The sequence below is a fragment of the Rattus norvegicus genome, chromosome 14 (assembly GCF_021556685.1).
Source record: "Rattus norvegicus strain SHRSP/BbbUtx chromosome 14, alternate assembly SHRSP_T2T, whole genome shotgun sequence".
NCBI classification, from domain to species: Eukaryota; Metazoa; Chordata; class Mammalia; order Rodentia; family Muridae; genus Rattus; species Rattus norvegicus.
In genome coordinates this window covers 70,110,366-70,128,270 of record NC_141547.1, presented here as the reverse complement: position 1 = coordinate 70,128,270, position 17,905 = coordinate 70,110,366, and the positions used below count along the sequence as shown (strand labels likewise).

At 45.6% G+C, this 17,905-nt stretch overlaps 1 protein-coding gene across 1 annotated transcript; it reads right to left on the bottom strand.

Annotated features, from left to right (window-relative positions):
• Positions 1-377: 377 nt before the first annotated feature.
• Qdpr (quinoid dihydropteridine reductase) lies at positions 378-13,980 on the bottom strand. Its single transcript, NM_022390.2, has 7 exons — positions 13,835-13,980; positions 11,387-11,479; positions 9,367-9,463; positions 8,357-8,497; positions 5,570-5,678; positions 4,114-4,197; positions 378-1,005 (listed from the first exon to the last, which is right to left on the bottom strand). The coding sequence occupies exons 1-7, from the start codon at positions 13,928-13,930 to the stop codon at positions 900-902; spliced, it is 726 nt and encodes a 241-aa protein (NP_071785.1). The 5' UTR covers positions 13,931-13,980; the 3' UTR covers positions 378-899.
• Positions 13,981-17,905: the final 3,925 nt, after the last annotated feature.

The following is a 17,905-nucleotide window of genomic DNA, read 5'->3' as shown; positions in this document are numbered from 1 at the left end:
AACTAAAGGTCTCTATGTAACCATCTGGTGATGGGATTCTGGGCTCATGCAAGTCCTAGTGGCAGTGATGATGCTAATCATCTTTCTGGGCCTCAGTTTCCCCATCTGTAAACTGACCAGACTGGATTACATCCCAAGTAACCAGAGGGTCTGAGTCAGTCACATGGAGAGCTGCTTCTGACCTCACAGAGCCATCCGACCCTCTAGTCGTATGCACATGACAGGCTGAAACCTGTGTTGCCATGGGAAATACACTCCTCTCAGATCCACTCTACCCTCTTCCAGGACACCAGGAGATAAGAACCCTACACCCCATGCCTCCACTCTCCCAGGACCCCTGTGTGTGAGTCAGGACTTCAATGAAAAAGACAACACAAGACATGAGGTGTGTTTATTAGGAAGAACACTCCGAACACTCACGAATGGTTCTCATAAACACTTAGCCTAGGCTGGAACACAAATGATATCCAACAGAGTCCATTAGGTTTTGCTTACTTACATCACCAATGAATTTTCATGGCAGTTAATTTTCAGGCAGCAAAAACTACATCTATGGCACTAACATGGAATTTAAAAACAAGTTGGATTTCAAAGTGCCCCAAATGCTAAAAAATGAACTATCAAACGGGTCTCCAAAGCAGTCTGGGATGCTGGGATGACGGCCTGCACACATACCTCCCTGGGCCTCAGCACTGATGGTGCTACTTACAGGCCCCCACTCATTCCCCATAAACATACCTCACCAGCCCAGGACAAAAAAGGAGCACTACGTAAGAGACAAACGGGACTAGTTATCTCGTACCACAAACAGGAATACAGACAACATGGGGCCAGGTGCGGCAATACAGACACAGGTTAGTAGAGTTTCAAGAGGGTTCTCCTGGGCACTGAGGTGCAACTTAGAAATAGGCTGGAGTAAGCTCTGTCTTCCCGTCTGTGGTTACCACCTGGATTAGGCTTCCTGAGTTTGGCCGTTTGTTCCCAGTGATCCAGTCATGGAAGGTCCTAGAATAACAAGAGATATTTTACATTCTTAAAGCATTCTCTGGGCACATGCTAATATTCATACTGGTGGCCTTGTGATGGGTGGTTTCTAGGAGGGACTGTGAGAAATCCACTAGGCACCGGGGACATATACACAGGTCTCCAAAGAGCTCAGTACCTGACTCAGAATTAATGTAATCTTAGCTTTCACTTTTGCCCTTTTCTATAAGGACAAAATGCTTCCCAACACAGTAGTATGATTTTAACTAACAAAACGAATTTTAGATGATTAACAGTAAGAGACGTATACATGCACCATGCAGGTGTCCCTGAGTACCTACAAGGGGCTGGTTTCCAGATGTCAGTCTGAGAAGAGGGTATGCTATCTGCATGTAACCCACACATTCTCCCAGATGCTCCCCAAATCACCTCCACTTGCTGTGTAATAAACACAGGTTAAAACTGCACTGTCTCTAGGGAATGGTAACAAGGGGGGATGTCCCCACCTACTTAGACTGAGCATTCCCTTCCGTGGTTTGATGTGACATTGGTTGAAGTGGCCATGAAAACACACAGAGAAAAAAGCCGGCTTCTGTTGTTCCTTCTCAAGTTTAAAAAGAAACAAACTCATCCTGCAATTTTAGCAAACATGTCTTGGGTGCCCAAAACAAGATGTAAAAAGCAGGCTGCTGTGTAAAGTGTATTGGGACTTAAAACAAGTGGCTGTTTGTGGAGGGGGCAGCTAAGCCTACCTGGACCACAAGGGAGACCCTGTTTATGATGTTTAAAAAGACAGAGAGAAAAGAAGCTCAAAATTTTGTGTGAAAAAGCAATGAGCAGATGACAATTTCTAACAGTGAGGCATTTCCATTGGAGGGCCATCTACCTGTCAGGATTCAGACCTCTAACAGGGAAGCCCTTAGGTCTTGGGACACCGTGGTCCCAGTGTGTAATCCTGAGGACTAGATTTGACAGTCACCTGCCAGTCACTCGGGTGTCTTCTCTGAATACTGTACAAACCAAGAAAGTGTATGGACTCAAAACCCAAGGCACTGTTAAAGCACCCTGAAATACTGCCACAGATCATGTAAAGCACCTGAAATGCTGTCACAGATCATAGTCCCCTTCTTGGGGCTAGAGCTGAGCTGAGTGTCTCCAAGAGAGTCAAAAGTGACATCTGGGGATTTAAGGGTTTCTATTCTATCACACGTCTGTCTTGCCTTTGCCTTGCCAGCAGTGTGGAGTGGGTGAGAGCTTACCACAGGGGGTACAGAAGGTCCTGTGCTCACAAGCATTCCAGAAAAACCTCACATAAACTTGCCGAGAGAGTTTCAAGTGGATAAACTGACTGCTAGAGCAAAGGGTGCCTGATACCCCTTGTCTGTGACTGGTTTCTCAGGCCCAGGAGCCTCAATGTTGGGTCCAGAGTCTAGATTCTAGGTTAATATGTCACTCAAGCACTGTGGAAACACTGGCCTTTAAAGAGAAATGGAAAAGCAAAGTATGGTGTCTTCTCAACTTCTCTTTTCACACACGGTAAAGCATGACTCCAGCTCACCATGTGGTTAGCAGGCCCAGAGTCCTTCGGTCATACTGTCTAAGTAAGAGCCTGAGTTTGCTGTTCACTGGGCACATTCTCAGTCTTAAATAAAAAAGAATCTTCTATGAGCATTAAATAAAGTAATAGGAAGTGTGTGGGCTGGGTGGAGGAAACTGGGGGTCAGTTCAGTCAATATAGTGCTTGCCACAAAAGCACGAGGATCTAATTTAGATCTCCAGAAAGTACATTTAAAACAAAACAAAAAACAAACAAACAAATGCCGTCAGGCACAGCTGCACACGCCTATACTCCTAGTGCTGGGGAGGCGGAGAAACAAAACTCTCTGGTGTTTGTGGTCCGGCCAGCATAGCCAAAACAGCAAGCTTCCAGTTCAGTGAGAGACTGTCTGAGACACTGAGGTGGAAGGGCTGCAGAGGTGGCCCAGTGGGTAAGAGTGCATACTGCTCTTGTAGAGGAGCCACGCTCAGTTCTCGGCATGCACATCGAGCAGCTCATAACCCCCTGTAATTCGAGCTCCAGGGACCGTCTCACCCCTAACTCCAGTTCCAGGAGCCTCTTCCAACACCTGCATTCATAGGCACATATCCACAACCAGACACAAGCACATACAGTAATTAAAAATAAAACACATCTTTTCAAAAACGGCTGAAGATACCCAATGTCGATCAGCTCTGACTCCCACTTCGTGTACACATACATACATACATACATACACACACACACACACACACACACACACACACACACACACACAAATAATAGGAAGGGTTTAGAATAGTGCTTAGCACCTAACTAGCACTACGTGGGTACTTGTTTCAAGCATAAGTAGACGTTCTCTCCATTTAATTTAGATGACTTCTAACAGTAGCTCAGAGCTGCAAACATCCAGTACAGACATCAAATCAGCCATGATATCGTCACCATGGTGAAGGCCAGCTCCTGTAGGGACTGACCTAGCCATCTCATGTCCCGGCAGCACCTGGCTGTGGTAGGCGCCCAGTGAACCCAGACCTATTAAAGCAGGCTTTAAGGAGCTGAGCCCAAAGGAAGACAGAAAGTAAGGCTAAGTCCTTCTCCAGTGAGCTCTCAACTGTCTCCAGGTTCTCTAAGAGCTGACTAGGATTGCAAATGAACACATCTGTCTGTGGCTCAGCGCTGATTGGGACATATGATTGTGACTTCCTCCTGTCTTCCTGCCTCCGAGTTGCTCCTGGATACATTACCAATCTCTAAGGAGGAGATGGGGCTGACTGAACACTTGGGTCAGACACACTGCCAAGTGGTTAACACACGATCCTGCTTCCTTCTCATCACAGACCCTCAATACTCAGGCAAGCGATCTGTGTGCTAGGACAGTTTACAGACATGCACACTTAGGTCAGACAGGGAAAGAAAAGGAGTCAGGACTCACATGAGGGCTATTCATCCCTTCGTATAACTGTTCTTCCCCAAGACCAGCTGCTTTAGGCCCTCAGAGGTCAGACCCTCACCCAGGATCACTGGAGACCCCACAGTGCAAGGAACAGAGCCTTAGGCTGCTTAGTCACAGCCTGCCCTGTGATACTCACTCCACCAGGAACTCTAAGGGTGTCCAGGAGCTGAAGTCTGCCTCGGGCATTGATTTCCTGTTCATCGGAGTATCCAGGGTGACGCTGCAATGCAGAGACAAGTGTGTCATTTGTGCATCGCCTCTGTAATAACAGGGGTCTGGTTCTTGACCATGAAAAGACAAACACAGCACCGCCACAGGGAGCCTCTGGCACTGAGAGTGACATTTACATGCAGAGATCGGACGAGATAATCAGAGACCAGCAAGCTGTCCACATTAACAAAAATCACAGCTGAGGGGAATCCAATAAGGCTCCTTGTGACTCATGCTTGGGGCAGACAGAAACAAAACAGGGAGAGTCACATTTTACCTTTATGTCAAATACAGACTTATCAAAGGCAAGTGCCTCATTAAGTCCTCATATACTCCCTGAAATGTGGCAGACTCATTTATAAGGATTTATTGGAAATAATATTCCTCAGAACATCAAAATTGTAAAATGTTATTTTTAAGCATATGGCTGCCTTCCAGGAAATTTATGATATTCAGGAAGAGCATACAGAACTGGCCCAAAACATCCGGACATCAGTCAGAACAACCATAGAGCAGCTCAGTCATAAAAACCTCACAAGTGAAGGACTGGAAGGCTACCCAGTCCCAGACCTGCCCCAGGAGCCCTTTACAGGACAGAAATAAGAGGCAAGCCAGTTGGCACTAGACTTCTTCCATTGAGAAAGAACAGGTCACGCCCAAGGCAGCAGCCTCTGCCTGAGACAGCTGACTAGGGGTTTGCTTCCTGGTCAGTTAGCAATGTCTCTGTATATTCCCACAATCTCCTACTTAACTTCCCACACTGCAGCCCACACTGCCGCCCATGTCTGGCTCTACACGTGCACTGCCTTTATAGCCAGGTGAAAAGAGAACTATATAAAGTAAAATACAGTGTGTAGAGACTTTAAAAGTAAGAGTGGGGTTGACAAGAGGGCACAGTAGACAAAAAAAGATAGATTCATCCTCAAGACAGATAGTTGAAACTCTGAGATACTGCCATGGGCTGAATGTGCCTCCCAGGCCAGATTCTTAGGTTGAAACGAAGCCAGCAGGGTAACAAGAGTAGGGCCTTTAAGAGATAATTAGGTCAGGGTGTGGCCCCGTCAATGGAAGGGCCTGAGAAAGCCCCTTTGACCATCTACCATGATAGCAGAGAAGGTATCATCTAGAACAGGCTCTCACCAGACACCAGCCCTGCTGACATCCCCTGCTTGGACTCTTCAGCCTATACGACTGCAGTCAGTGCAATGCTGTAGCTTATAGTACCCAGCCTACGGTATTTTGTACAGTAGCAGGAATACACTCAGAGGGGAGCTGACAGGTCTTTGGTCATGCGCCCTCAAAACCATGATAGAAAGAGACTCTCAGACCGTCAGCACTCGGCAGTGAGCAAGGTGTAAGCTACGGGACTCCCACGCACTTACGGAAGCACAGCAATGGCGGCAGCCCCAGACGGCATGCCACTGTTCTTCCCTGCAAGGCTCTGGCAGAGCTGATGGACGGCTCCCTTGGCCATGCCGTAGCCAATCATCCCTGGGAAAGTGAGAACAAAAAAGTTGCTTACATCAATGGTGGATGCTGTATCTTCTCAACCTCTCCGCTCCCTTAAAACATTAGCCACAACTGTGCCCTTTAGCACGGTCCCTCACTAGCCAGAATGACAGCAGACAGAGGAAGGTGATGGGACAGGTGGGCAGGGGTGTGGCCTCTGGACAGTTTCCAAAAATGCAGGGTTTTAAAGGGCACGGTGGACTAGCCCTTCCTCTTCTTGAGGTGGCCATCCACTTTCTCCCCTAAGTTCTATTCGTCCCTTGGTCATATCAGCTCCTCCATAGAACGTTTCCAGGAACAGAACTTTCTCTACTCTCTCCTTTTCCCTCATTTCTCCCCTTGACTCATCCAGGGTATCTGCTTAGAAAGCAAGTTAGCAGCACAGGTTCCCTGCTCCCTGCTGCTATGGCGAGCCCTCAACACACTGTCAACAGTTAATATACGAACCAGATCAACCTGCCAGCTCGAACCTCATTTCCCAGCCAGGTGTCTCAGACAAACCACCTCGAATCACTGAGATTTGTCTAAACCTTAATTAAGACACAGTCACTTTCATATTTTCCAGGTACCTCTCTCTGGTAAATAAAAAGAAGTTACACATAGAATACCTAAAATCTTATGCTTTAGAAATAAATGTACCAAATTAATTTCCAAATGTACCAATTAATGTGTACAAAAAGATACACATGTTCAGGGCGTCTCATTTGAGCACATCTTGACACAAGTACACAGGCCCCCTTAAGTTTCCTCTCCTCCCACCACTCACGGAGGCTCTGCTAACTGACGTCAGGCATGCTCTTGTCACAGACGGTCTGTAATAGCTCAAGGGGCATCCTAAGTCCAGGGAGGTGGGATTCACAGCCCAGTGCAGGAACCAATAACTGGCGAGCTCCACCAACAACAGATTGCCAAAGAGGGTCAAGGTCTCAAGAAGTTACTTAGAGGAGGATTTCACCATCCTCCTTTCTCTGTCTACTCAGAGGGCAGGGAGCCAATGGTTTAAAAACACAACGAGCTCAGCAAAGTACAGGGAGCTCTCTACCTCTCCACTCCAACACTGTAAAAGCTGGGGGGCTTTAAGGGGAAAGAAATGAGGAACCAGCAACCCAGGACATAATTCAACAGGACAATGCAGATACGAGGTCCATGGCAAAACATTTTTAAAAAGTATATACAACTGCTATGAACACTTCCTTCCAAATTATAGCATGATCAGACATTTCCTTAAGAGTGGCTTCCGACCAGAGCACAGAATGGCTGCAGAGCAGAAGGATCATTAAGATGAGCCGTCACATCGAACTATCTGTGCTTATAAACCACAGGAAGTGGGAACCTGCTTTGTCCTTTAGAAAAATTAGTCTTTCAGTCCTCGGGTTTTGTTTTTGAAATGTCAACCTATTACTCATTTCTCTGTTTACTTTCTAGTGCCTCTGCCCTATGTCCCCTTTAATAAAAAGCAGCTCTCACGCAGACAGACACCTAACATTTACACAGCTTTAATTACTGCAACAGCCATGGACCTGTTAGCTCTTGTGCTCTGCGAAATGCAATGAGCAGCAAGAAATTACTAATTAGCAAGAGACTCGTGGTTCAGAGTTAGGTTTAAAACTGAGAACGTGCTCCAAGATCTCTACCACTTAGATTTAAAAAGGAATACATTTTGAACCCAAGGTAGTACAGATGAGACTTTTTTCCCAGCCCTCTGTGTCACCTACTTAAATCCCTCTAGCCTCTGTCCTAAATGAATATATAAAATGCACCCATCCCCCAAATTTGTGTGTTGTCCTAATCCCCTTCAATTCAGAAAGTTACTGTATTTAGAGACAAGGTCTTAGTGGTAATTAAGTTAAAGTGACATCATTAGGGTGTGACCCTCACTAGAATGACCAAGGTGTTTCTGCCGGATAGAACTTAGGACCTAGACACACAGGACAATGACCACCTACGATGCAAGAAGGCAGCTGTCTACAAGCCGATGAGTGAGGAGTAAGGCCTCAGAACCAACCTCCCAACATCCTGTCTTGGACATCTCACCTCTAGAACTGTTAGGAAACGTGTGCTTGCTGTTTGATCAAGCCGAGCATGGCAGCCCCAACAAACAAATGCTGAGAGTAAGAGCAACAGAAAGGGCCTCTGTGGCGGCACACACCAGAAACGATCAGGGGTTTGCTTCAAAGTATATTCACTACACAGCAATTAAATAATTATGGACAATTCATCTCTCTAAATGTCCTAACCGCGGAACTGAGAGGGTAATAATGATGCCTATACCAAGAATCAATAAATATGTGTGTGAAGTGGAAAGCATGTGTAAGGACGCTTGGTATTTCACGTGAGTGCAGTAAGACCTACCATGTGGTAGGCACTATCTATGTCAACAACACTGTGGTTGCTCTTAAGTCAGGCAAGACGGCCACTGGTTTACAGTTAAAAACCAGATAATCAGGGTCAAGAATCCCTGCCAAGATTATTTCCCTGGGACAAGATTAGCAGTGTTCCTCATAAGAAGATTCTGACATAAAAGGCAGTAAATCCACCCAATGGGAAAGTTCCAGGGGCACAAAGGGATTTGTACCTCCCCAACCCAAGATGTACCCAGTAGCTGTGTAGCTACGGCAGGAGAATCATTCACACTGCACACGTGGAAAATGAAGGCTTACCAGGAGTCCCATCCAACGCAGCTTTGGCCCCGGCCAGGGTCAAGAGGCCTCCTTCCTTCAGGTGCTTTGTGGCCAAGTGGCTAGAGATGGTGGATGTCCAAATACTCTGCTTCCACATCAGGTCACAGTTTTTAAAGAGTGCTGGGGAGTGGGACAAAAAATGTGAGCTCATCATTTCCAGAGAACCCAGAAGGCAAGCAAGCTCAAGCCACCCTGGACTGCACTGCAGGGAGCCCTCAGGGCCCTGCTGGTCTACCACGGCGTCTAATAAAACAGCATAGGGCTTAGTGGTCAGAGGTGCAGATTCAAACACAGGCCATGTCAGCTTCTAAGGCTCAACTTCCTCACCCACTAACTGCCAATTTTTCAGCCAATAGACTTTAGCAAATAAATCTGGGTCAACAGACTCACCAGACTGTCATGGCTTCAAAACTGGTTTTACTTTATAAAGACACTTAGATTTTTAATAAGAACGCCTATCAATTTTCTGGCTTTTTCCCTTGATAAAAATCCATGAAACAACCATGCTACAGCCGTAAAAAGGGTTTTTACAGAGTTACGTTTTCATGGATAAAGTTAATGAGCGCCTTTACAAGAGTGTAACTGAGCACTGAAACAGCGACCACTTCACAGCTGTGTTAGCCTTCTGGTCCTGCCAGAGACAGGGAAGGAACAGGGAAGGTGATACTGTCATGCTGTCAGGCTCCCCTACCCTGGCTCTCACACTCTCTTGACCTCCCACCTTCCACCACAAGATAATGCTGAAAGAAAATGCCCACTAGGCACCAGCCTGTGGCCCTGGACTTCCCAGCCTGAAGAACTATGAGTAGTCAATCTCTCCAAATCACCCACTGTGATCACCACAAACCAAAGAAAGAGATGGATGGAGCTGTGCAAGGATCCTGAGAGACAAACAGAAAAAGCAGCTGGCCTGCTGCTCCATCTACAAAGCCAAGTTAGCTAGACAGAGGGCAGAGTGAAAGCAATAATTAACTCGGAGAAGGACTCACACTTGGATTTGGCATTGCCCCCGGCCCATCCTCCAGCCACACAGAGAATGGCATCCACCTTCTGGTCACCTAGGAGCTTCCCGACCTCAGCAGTGACCTTAAACAAAGAGGCAAAGAGATGTACAAACTGGAAGGTGAGTTTGCTTTCTTTTTCTTCTTTTTAAGCCACTTTACAAGCCTAGCAATTGTCCTGGAAAATTATATGGAAGAAGTTCCTTGCATTTTGGATAGTACAGCCTTCGATATGGTTCTCATGAAGTAATGCCTCTACAGGAACATTCTAAAAGGCAGGGACATAAGTACTTCCTGAAATCAAATAATAAAGAAAGGGAGAAAAGGGGTTTTTAAGAACATCACTAGAAAGGAAGAAGAGATTTGAAAAGCTATAGATTATAATAAGGCATTTTGCCCTGCTGATATATTCTATACAGTCAAGTCTTGGGTGGGGACAATTTTGACATTCAAAAACCTATACGGTGGCTAGCAAGATGGCTCAGCAAATAAAAATGCTTCCTGCACAGACCTGTTAGCTGAGTTAGACCCCTGGACCCAGTGGTGGAAGGCAAGAACTGACTCCTCCCAAAAGTTGCCCTCGGGTCTCCGTACATCCATTACAGCATGTGCACCCACAATAACATTCTCATTCATTCACTCACTTCCCGCTCTTCCCCCTCTCTGACAATAACAATAATGGTAATAAATAGATAAGCCCACACTGATATTAGAACTTACACTTAACAAGAGCTGAGGAGACTGAAAACAGGACCCTCGCCTGGAAGAACTATGGCTTTCCAAGACCAGGCATCGTTCTTCCCCTGAGTGTTATCTTCTATTACTTTATCCACATGACGTTATTTTGTTTTGAGGCTCACTACAGAAGACCACAACCATAAAGTCCACTGCCCAGGCTCAAACAATAGCTATGCCATTCTCCTACCTGTGTGACCTTAGGCAAAATCTTTCCCACATTTAGGATTTAAAAACAGTCAAAGAACATAAAACATCAGCCAGTGCAGAGACCACCAGAGAAAGCACAGCAAAGTAGACCCACTTATAGACTAAGCTTGTGTCAGGAAACCGCTGCCCTAACTGTACCACTAACCAGCTTTTCAGACTGTCGCTTACTGGCTGAAACCAAGTGACCCCACTAAGAAACCTCCCACTTGCCTCCCCATCCAGTAGTCCTGCAGAGAGAGGGTAGGGATTTCCTTGGGAATGAGGGAAGGAGCAACGGTCTGAGTCCTCCAGGCAAGTGAGTCAGGAGGGCTGTTCCAGAGGCAGAACTGCTTAAGAACATCTAAGATAATCATACTAAGATATCCATCAAATTGGCAATGCCATTCCTTCTGAGGAGCAGCGGTATCTTGGGGGGAAAGGTGATATTTCCATTTATTTATGTTTCTAGAGTTTTATTGTTTTTCCTGAAAATAATAGTCCTGGTAGTATTTATGCTTTGAACTAGCCTAACTTCACTTTCCAAAATATATCAGGTATGCAAAGATATTTAATCACACTATTCTCGTTAAATAGTAAAAACAAATTAATTTAAATAAGAAAAAAAAACCCTGAAATATACAATAAGGAGAAACTAAGTAAGCCACAGCCAATCAACAAAATAAAATATTATACATTAGCAAAGAGTTTAAGTGAAATAAAGTATTTAAGCTAAAGGGTAAGTTTCTTTAAAATATAAAACATAAGACATGCAAAAGCAGTAACAGGACACACACAGTAAAGACAAGGAAACCTGTCAAAATAAGCCAGTCAGAAATAGATCCTAGAATTTACCTTTTGTTTTTCACGGTTTCTAAGTTTTCCTCTAGAGGATTTTAGAATTGGCAGACAAAGAACAAAGCCAGGGGAACCCTCCCTGGGCTTCTCCTGTCACAGTGAGGGACCTTTGAGAATTACCTGGTCAAGGGTTGGGGATTTAGCTCAGTGGTAGAGCGCTTGCCTAGCAAGCGCAAGACCCTGGGTTCGGTCCCCAGCTCCGAAGAAAAAAAAAAAAAAAGAGAATTACCTGGTCAGCCTGCTCCGTGAATGAATCTGTCATCTTAACAATCACGCTGGCACTGGCCTCTTCATTCTCCACCACATCAATGCTGGCAACCCACTGAAGCAAGAAAAACAGCTTTGGTCAAGAGTTGGTGGGTTGTGACTTCTCAAAGGAACAACCCCCAGAAATAGAAGCAAAGAAAAGGTGAAGAGGCTTAAACTGAAATACATGAAATGTTTCCAGTTTCCAGTTTCCAGTTTGGGATTCCGAAATATTTGTATATGCTTATCGTGGGGATGAGACTAAACTCTAAACACAAAATCCACATGTTTAATACACTCTATATACTCAGTCTAAAAGTAATTTTACATAGTACTTTTAATAATTTTGAACATGCAACAGGCTTCATGGCCTAAAACTTCCCATCTGGGGAATCAAATAGCCCTTTAAAAGTTCAGGGTTTAGAAACATTTCAGATCTTTGGATCATTACCAAATACTAAGTAAAAACCCACTAGAGAAAGGTAATAACAACCAGACATCCTTCAGGGACCACTGACTGCAGTTGGTCCACCATCTACCTCAGCACATCCCAGCCTGTTCTCTGAACAACCTTCTTCCCCTTTCCTGGTGGATTCTGAGGGCCAAACCTTACATGTATCTCAAGACACCTGAGGTCACTCTGTGGTGATCTCTGCCACCAATACTTAAACCTGCTAACACAAGAGACAGCTAAAAACAATATGGAGTTGGAGGGACAGGGATGGGCCATCCTGAAAATGACAGATGCTGGAACAGAAACTATACGCTCTTTTTGTGTTATAAAACCATTTCAGAATGTAAAACCCTTTGCAATTCACAGCTCTTGGGTTCATAGAGATGACAGTTGTCCGGGTGTCCTATGGAAGACCCCCCCTCCCTTCAGCAGAGGCAGATGAGCCTTCCGTGTGGATGTCCGACTCGGGTATCAATGCTGGCTCTGCCATAAAGTGACAATCTCCTCCACCACAGAAATTGAGGGACTGATTAACGGGGTCAGTAAGAACAAAATGACATGAAGGATGCCCACTCCTTCAGAAACCTCCTGCTCCTTCAGACTGAAGACCCAGATGTCAGTATCTACCTTTAGGAGCAATTACAGCCTCACTCAGCACTCATTACTTGTATACCCCAAACTATGGGGAATAATACAAAGCCGGCTCCACCCAGCCCTCCCTAGGGTGCCAGGAAGAAGATGGAACAGAATCCCTGGTAAATTAGTATATCCCACTCAATACAGAGGCCAAGGAGGATCAATGTTTATTGGCTGGTTCCTTGGCTCACGCTCAGCTTCTTTCTTAGGCAGCCAAGGTTCAACCTTCCTCACCACCTATACTGGGCTAAGTCCTCCCATATCAAGCATCCATCAAGACAAGCTCTCACAGATAGGGCCACAGGCAAATGGACCCGTGCAATTCATCAGCTGAGGGTCCCTCTTTCAGGGTGACTCCAGATTGTCAATGTGACAATAAAAGGCAACCAGTACAAGAGGATCAATGAAGTTGAGTCAGGGAGAGCTGATATAAAGAGTGCAGGGCTCAGTGGAGGTAGACACACCCCACCCCTTCAGTGCTCCCTTTGTCTCCACTCTCTGAGGTCGCAGATTGTGAAGACATCCCAGTCTTCCAAGATTCTAAACAGGTAGTGGTATTATTCTTGTACCACACTTAAGCCAGAACAAAATCCCGTGTCCCTCTCTGCAAAGGGGATCCTTTGCCCAGGCTGCTGCTTTCTGCTAACTAAACTCTCAGGAAGGTGCTCCAAACTCCAGGGCTGACTCTAGAAATATCCTATGCTGAGCCATTCTGATCCCTGCTAAGAGGCTGGAGCCAACATCAGCCTTGCACTCACTTGCCACCGTCTGGAAGTGGACACACGACTAGACAAAGTTGAATTATCCTTTACTAAGCAAAGATGTCAGCAGCTGAGGGGCTGAGCGTTCGACTACCAGTTCCAACAAGGCTAATAATACTGCCTGCAACACAGGCTGCAGTGTCGGTAACACCTAGCACTTAAACGGCGTTTACCTATTATCTCATTTATTCATTACGATTGGCCCAAGAATAAACAGGAACATAATCATTTTATTTTACAAGGAAACTGAGGCTAGCCGGCATTAAGTAACCAATTCAAGGTCAGTAGGCTAGTAACTTAGGGCAGCCCAATTCCAGAGTCTTCATTTTGCCTTTCCCCTCCCAGTTCGCTCACACTGCTCCTCTTCCCTCCCAAGTCACGCTGGACCTTCTGGGCCTGGAAGAGGCCTAAGGAGCACCTACATCCCACGCTCTTCACAGGGCGAAGGCCAGGCACCTGTGGCCCAGAGCAGACCGGTGCGTGCGCATGCAGCCTAGTCATGGGTGCACATGGCCGACAGTCCCGGATCTCCCCGCTCTCCTAGAGTCTGCCGCTTGCAGCGGCCGTCTCGCAATATTACCCAGTTGCGGGCCCGGAAGGCCTGTACGCAGCGCGAGCCCAGAGCACCCCTGCCGCCGTACACCAGCACTCGGCGCGCCTCGCCCGAAGCCGCCATCCTGCTCCTGACAAGACTCCCGCGGAACTGATCGCCAAACCCAAAAGCACTCCCTTGCTCGCCGATACCCAGTGAGGAACTCAGGAAGGTTGCCCAGAACACCCGCCCCTGCCTGTGCCCCGCCCCCAAAGCTCCGCCCCAAGGCGGAGTCGGAGCCATCACAGAGCTACGCCTCCTGATTCGGCCAATAGAAGCGCGAAAGCTGAAGTGCGTGACCCCGACTGTGCCCCCGCCAGCCCACCCCGCCCTAAGTAAGATAACAGTAAACCACGCCTTCCTTCAGTGAACTTGTGCAAGCTAAGCGGCTGAGACGCACGCTCTCTGCTGTGCCCTGCCCACCTGCCCCGCCTTCACCGCTCTGGAGCCAATAAAAGTGTAGCAACTTAGGCGCGTGCTCTAAACTGTGCCTGTCCACCCGCCCCGCCCCCTCTTTTACCCAGTAGGCGTGCAGCACGCTCTCCACAGTGTCTTGAACCCCACCTAGGGTGTGCCCTCGGGCAATGAGAGCTTTTCCCCAGCGCCGCGCCCCAGCCAGAAGCTAGGGTTTATTAGAGCAGATGCTGCCGGGCTCGTTAGTGAAAATAATTACAGATGCAAACAGGCCACAATATTGTAACTCCCAGATAAGAGATGAACTTTGCCTGACCCCCATTGTCTAACAGCTGCGTAGTCTAAGCAACTTCTTCAATTGTTTTGTGCTGTGCCTCAGTTTCCTCGCAAATAAAATGTGAATAGGCTGTGCCTAGAGTTGGAGAAAAGAATTTTAAAGGTACAGTGAGTACTGCGCAGCTATCAATATTAGTCTTGTCAATCCTGGTTATTAAAGTTCACTGAGCATCTTAGAAGTCTGTTTCATTTGTTCAGAAGGAAAACAACTGTGTAAATGGGAACACGTTTATAAGTGAAAATCTGCCAATACAAATTTGGAGTGCTCTGTAATTTAAACATTTCCATTTCTGGAATTAATGACTTTAAAACAAAGAATGTGATCGGGAGTAACTACTAATATTTAAAATAGTATTAGTATATAGCACAACCGCCTTTGGTCTGGTAGGGGCACAAATTTAAGGATGTTTTAGGCCTGTCCTAAACTGCGTGCCTACTGGGCTATGGGTCCCTGGCTGCATGGGATCCCAAGCAAAGGATATTCTAGGTGTGTTGAGACCCACCAAATGATGACAGCCGTCCCCAGCAGATCCTGGTGATCCCCACCACTTGCGAGTTAACTAACTTCTGCTCATGAGCAAGGGATTTAACAACTGCAGTGCTGGTGTTTAGCATCAGATAATTTGAACTGAGACTACCTGTATGTTTATAGTATTCACAGCATCCCTGGTCTCGAACCCTAGAAGCCAGTAGCAACCCCCTGCCCTCTGTCATAAAGATGGAAATATCTCTAGCCAAGCCTGGTAGTACAAGCCTGAATCCCTGCTATGCCTGAGGCTGAGACAAGAGGACCACAAACTCAAGGCCTGGACAACAGACTGAATTCAAGGCCAGATTAGGTAACTTAATGAGACCCTGTTTCAAAATAAAAAGAGCAGTGGGGATATAACCCAGGTGTTAAATCCTAACAGGCCTGAGGATTTAAATTCAATCCCTGAAGCCAGGAGGAGGATGGAAAACAGAAAAGAAAAAGAAAAAACACTTTAAACATTTCCAAAGATTTCTCAATGGATGAAAATCACCTTTGACTAAGATCCAATATCTGTGGCTGTTCTGTGTAACCTTCAGAGACAGATGCTATAAGGAACTTCTTTGTGCACTTCCAACCCACCCTTGTACACAGCTAACACAGTTTCTACTTGTAACAAATAAGACCTGTAGGCCTATGTCAGTAGACAGCAGGAAGTGGCTGGCAGAATATTCCACTGTCCGGAGCTTCATTATCCAAGGTAGAATTGTAGAGAAGTCTGAGGGGAGAGGAAGGCACATTTGTTTAGTGCCTCCCACAGGTCAGGCACTGTTTCAAGTTCACTTTCCTGTACACAACAATCCTACGGCTGACTGAAAAAAAAATGGGAGTCTCAGACACCTACCTAAATAGAGCAACACTGAACCTGGTCTTTGATAATTAGAATTCCTCTTGACCACCACCACTTCAGTCAGCATGGCATGAGCTTGCTAGAACTCAGAATTCTATCCCATAGAATTTTTCTGAAAACCTCAAAACATCAAATTTGATGTAAGTTCATCATTTAACATGGAACTATGATCCCCAAGGCATTAACTACATCCTACCCTCTAAAAGCATTCTGAGTGTTAGAACAAGAATATCAGTTAACATTATTTTCCATGCATTAATATGCCAAGCAGTCTTCCAGGGCTCTTGTAGGTACCGTCTCATTCATCGTCAGATAAACATTTTCTATTTCCAGGTCACTGTGGTAAAGGTAAGCTGCTATATTTCAAAGACCTTCCTTCCAATCCAGTGTCCATATTGCTTTGTCCATAAGAAAAGCGATGCCCTTGTCCACAGGGTTGCTGGAGCATCAGAGATGCTAAATCATATGCTGGACCCTTTTGTACCTGGTAGAGCCCCCCAACAAGCTTCAGAAATACTGTTCTTTATTTCCCTTATGGAGAGACCAGTGTAGCAGCTCCCCTAACATGTGGGATCGTGTCATTTCTACAACATGCTCATGTGTCTCCATGAAAGAATCCCAAGGCGCCCACTGACCAGCAGTGAAACTTGAGAAGCCCCTCCAGAGATCGGTGACTACACCGGAGAGTTTACTATGCTGCCTTTACCCAGTTTTGCTCCCCAAAGTTTTCACAGAGTAGCCTTTGACAGTCTCACAGGACCCTACATTCAGCAATACAGTGAAGGTCACAATTCTAAAAGCTACAGTATAAAATGGAGAACAGAAATTATTCATTCCTGGGGTCTACAGATTATAGAGACAGAGGGGCTTGGTGGAACGAAAGGATCCAGAGGAAGTGGGAAGGGAGTAAGAGTGAGAAAGGGGTGAAGAATATGATCAAACTAACATTATATGCATGTATGAAGTTGCCAATGAGATAGATAGATACAGATACATACATGCATACATACATTCACACAGATACATATACAGATAGATATACACAGAGAGATATAAATGATTGATAGATGGTAGATATAGTTACATATATACATACATACACAGATATAGATGATAGATATGCATGCACAGACAGACCAACAGATAAATAGATAATAAATACATACATTCACAGAGATAGATAGATAGATAGATAGATTGATTGATTGATTGATTGATTGATATTGAGTTTTAGATGATAACTTTTCAGCCAGATAGAAGCTTTGCCCCATCATCCATAATCCAGGAAGCAGCTGAGGTAAGAGGACTGCAAATTCAACTCTGAGATGTATAGGGAGAATCCATTAAAGAAATAAATCAATAAATAAAAGTATCTGACCCATGTCAGATGCCATGGAAAAGTGAAATCAGGAGAACGGATGGCCCTGCAGCCACAACCAATAGATTTCATGTTACAGTTCAGCCAGCAACAAATCCATACAGTTTTAATTCATACATGTCCATTTAAGTCTTATGAACCAGGGTCGATTCACGGTGTTAGTAACAGTTCCGGGGATTCTGACAGCAGTGACATTTTAGAGAAAGAAATGCCAGGGCATGCCTGGGAGAGCTCGACATTTGATCCTGCACATTGTTGCCGACACACGTGAGTGCTAATGGGTTTCTGTTTTGTTTCCACCATGCATTTTTTTAAAGTCTAGTTAGCATTCCTTGTCAGCAATTCTACATGATTTTGCTTGATGATAACTCTCTGGTCGTTATGATGTCCACATCAGGATTACTTAAATACTTGAAGGGAGAAACAATTAAAGCCTGGGCTGAAACCCTAGTCCGTCAGGAGATATAAGGTTACTTCCTTGGGTAACACACTCTGCTATATCAAGCAAGGGGAAGATTGTCTGCAGAGGCTGGGGATGTGCGTGGAGTAAAC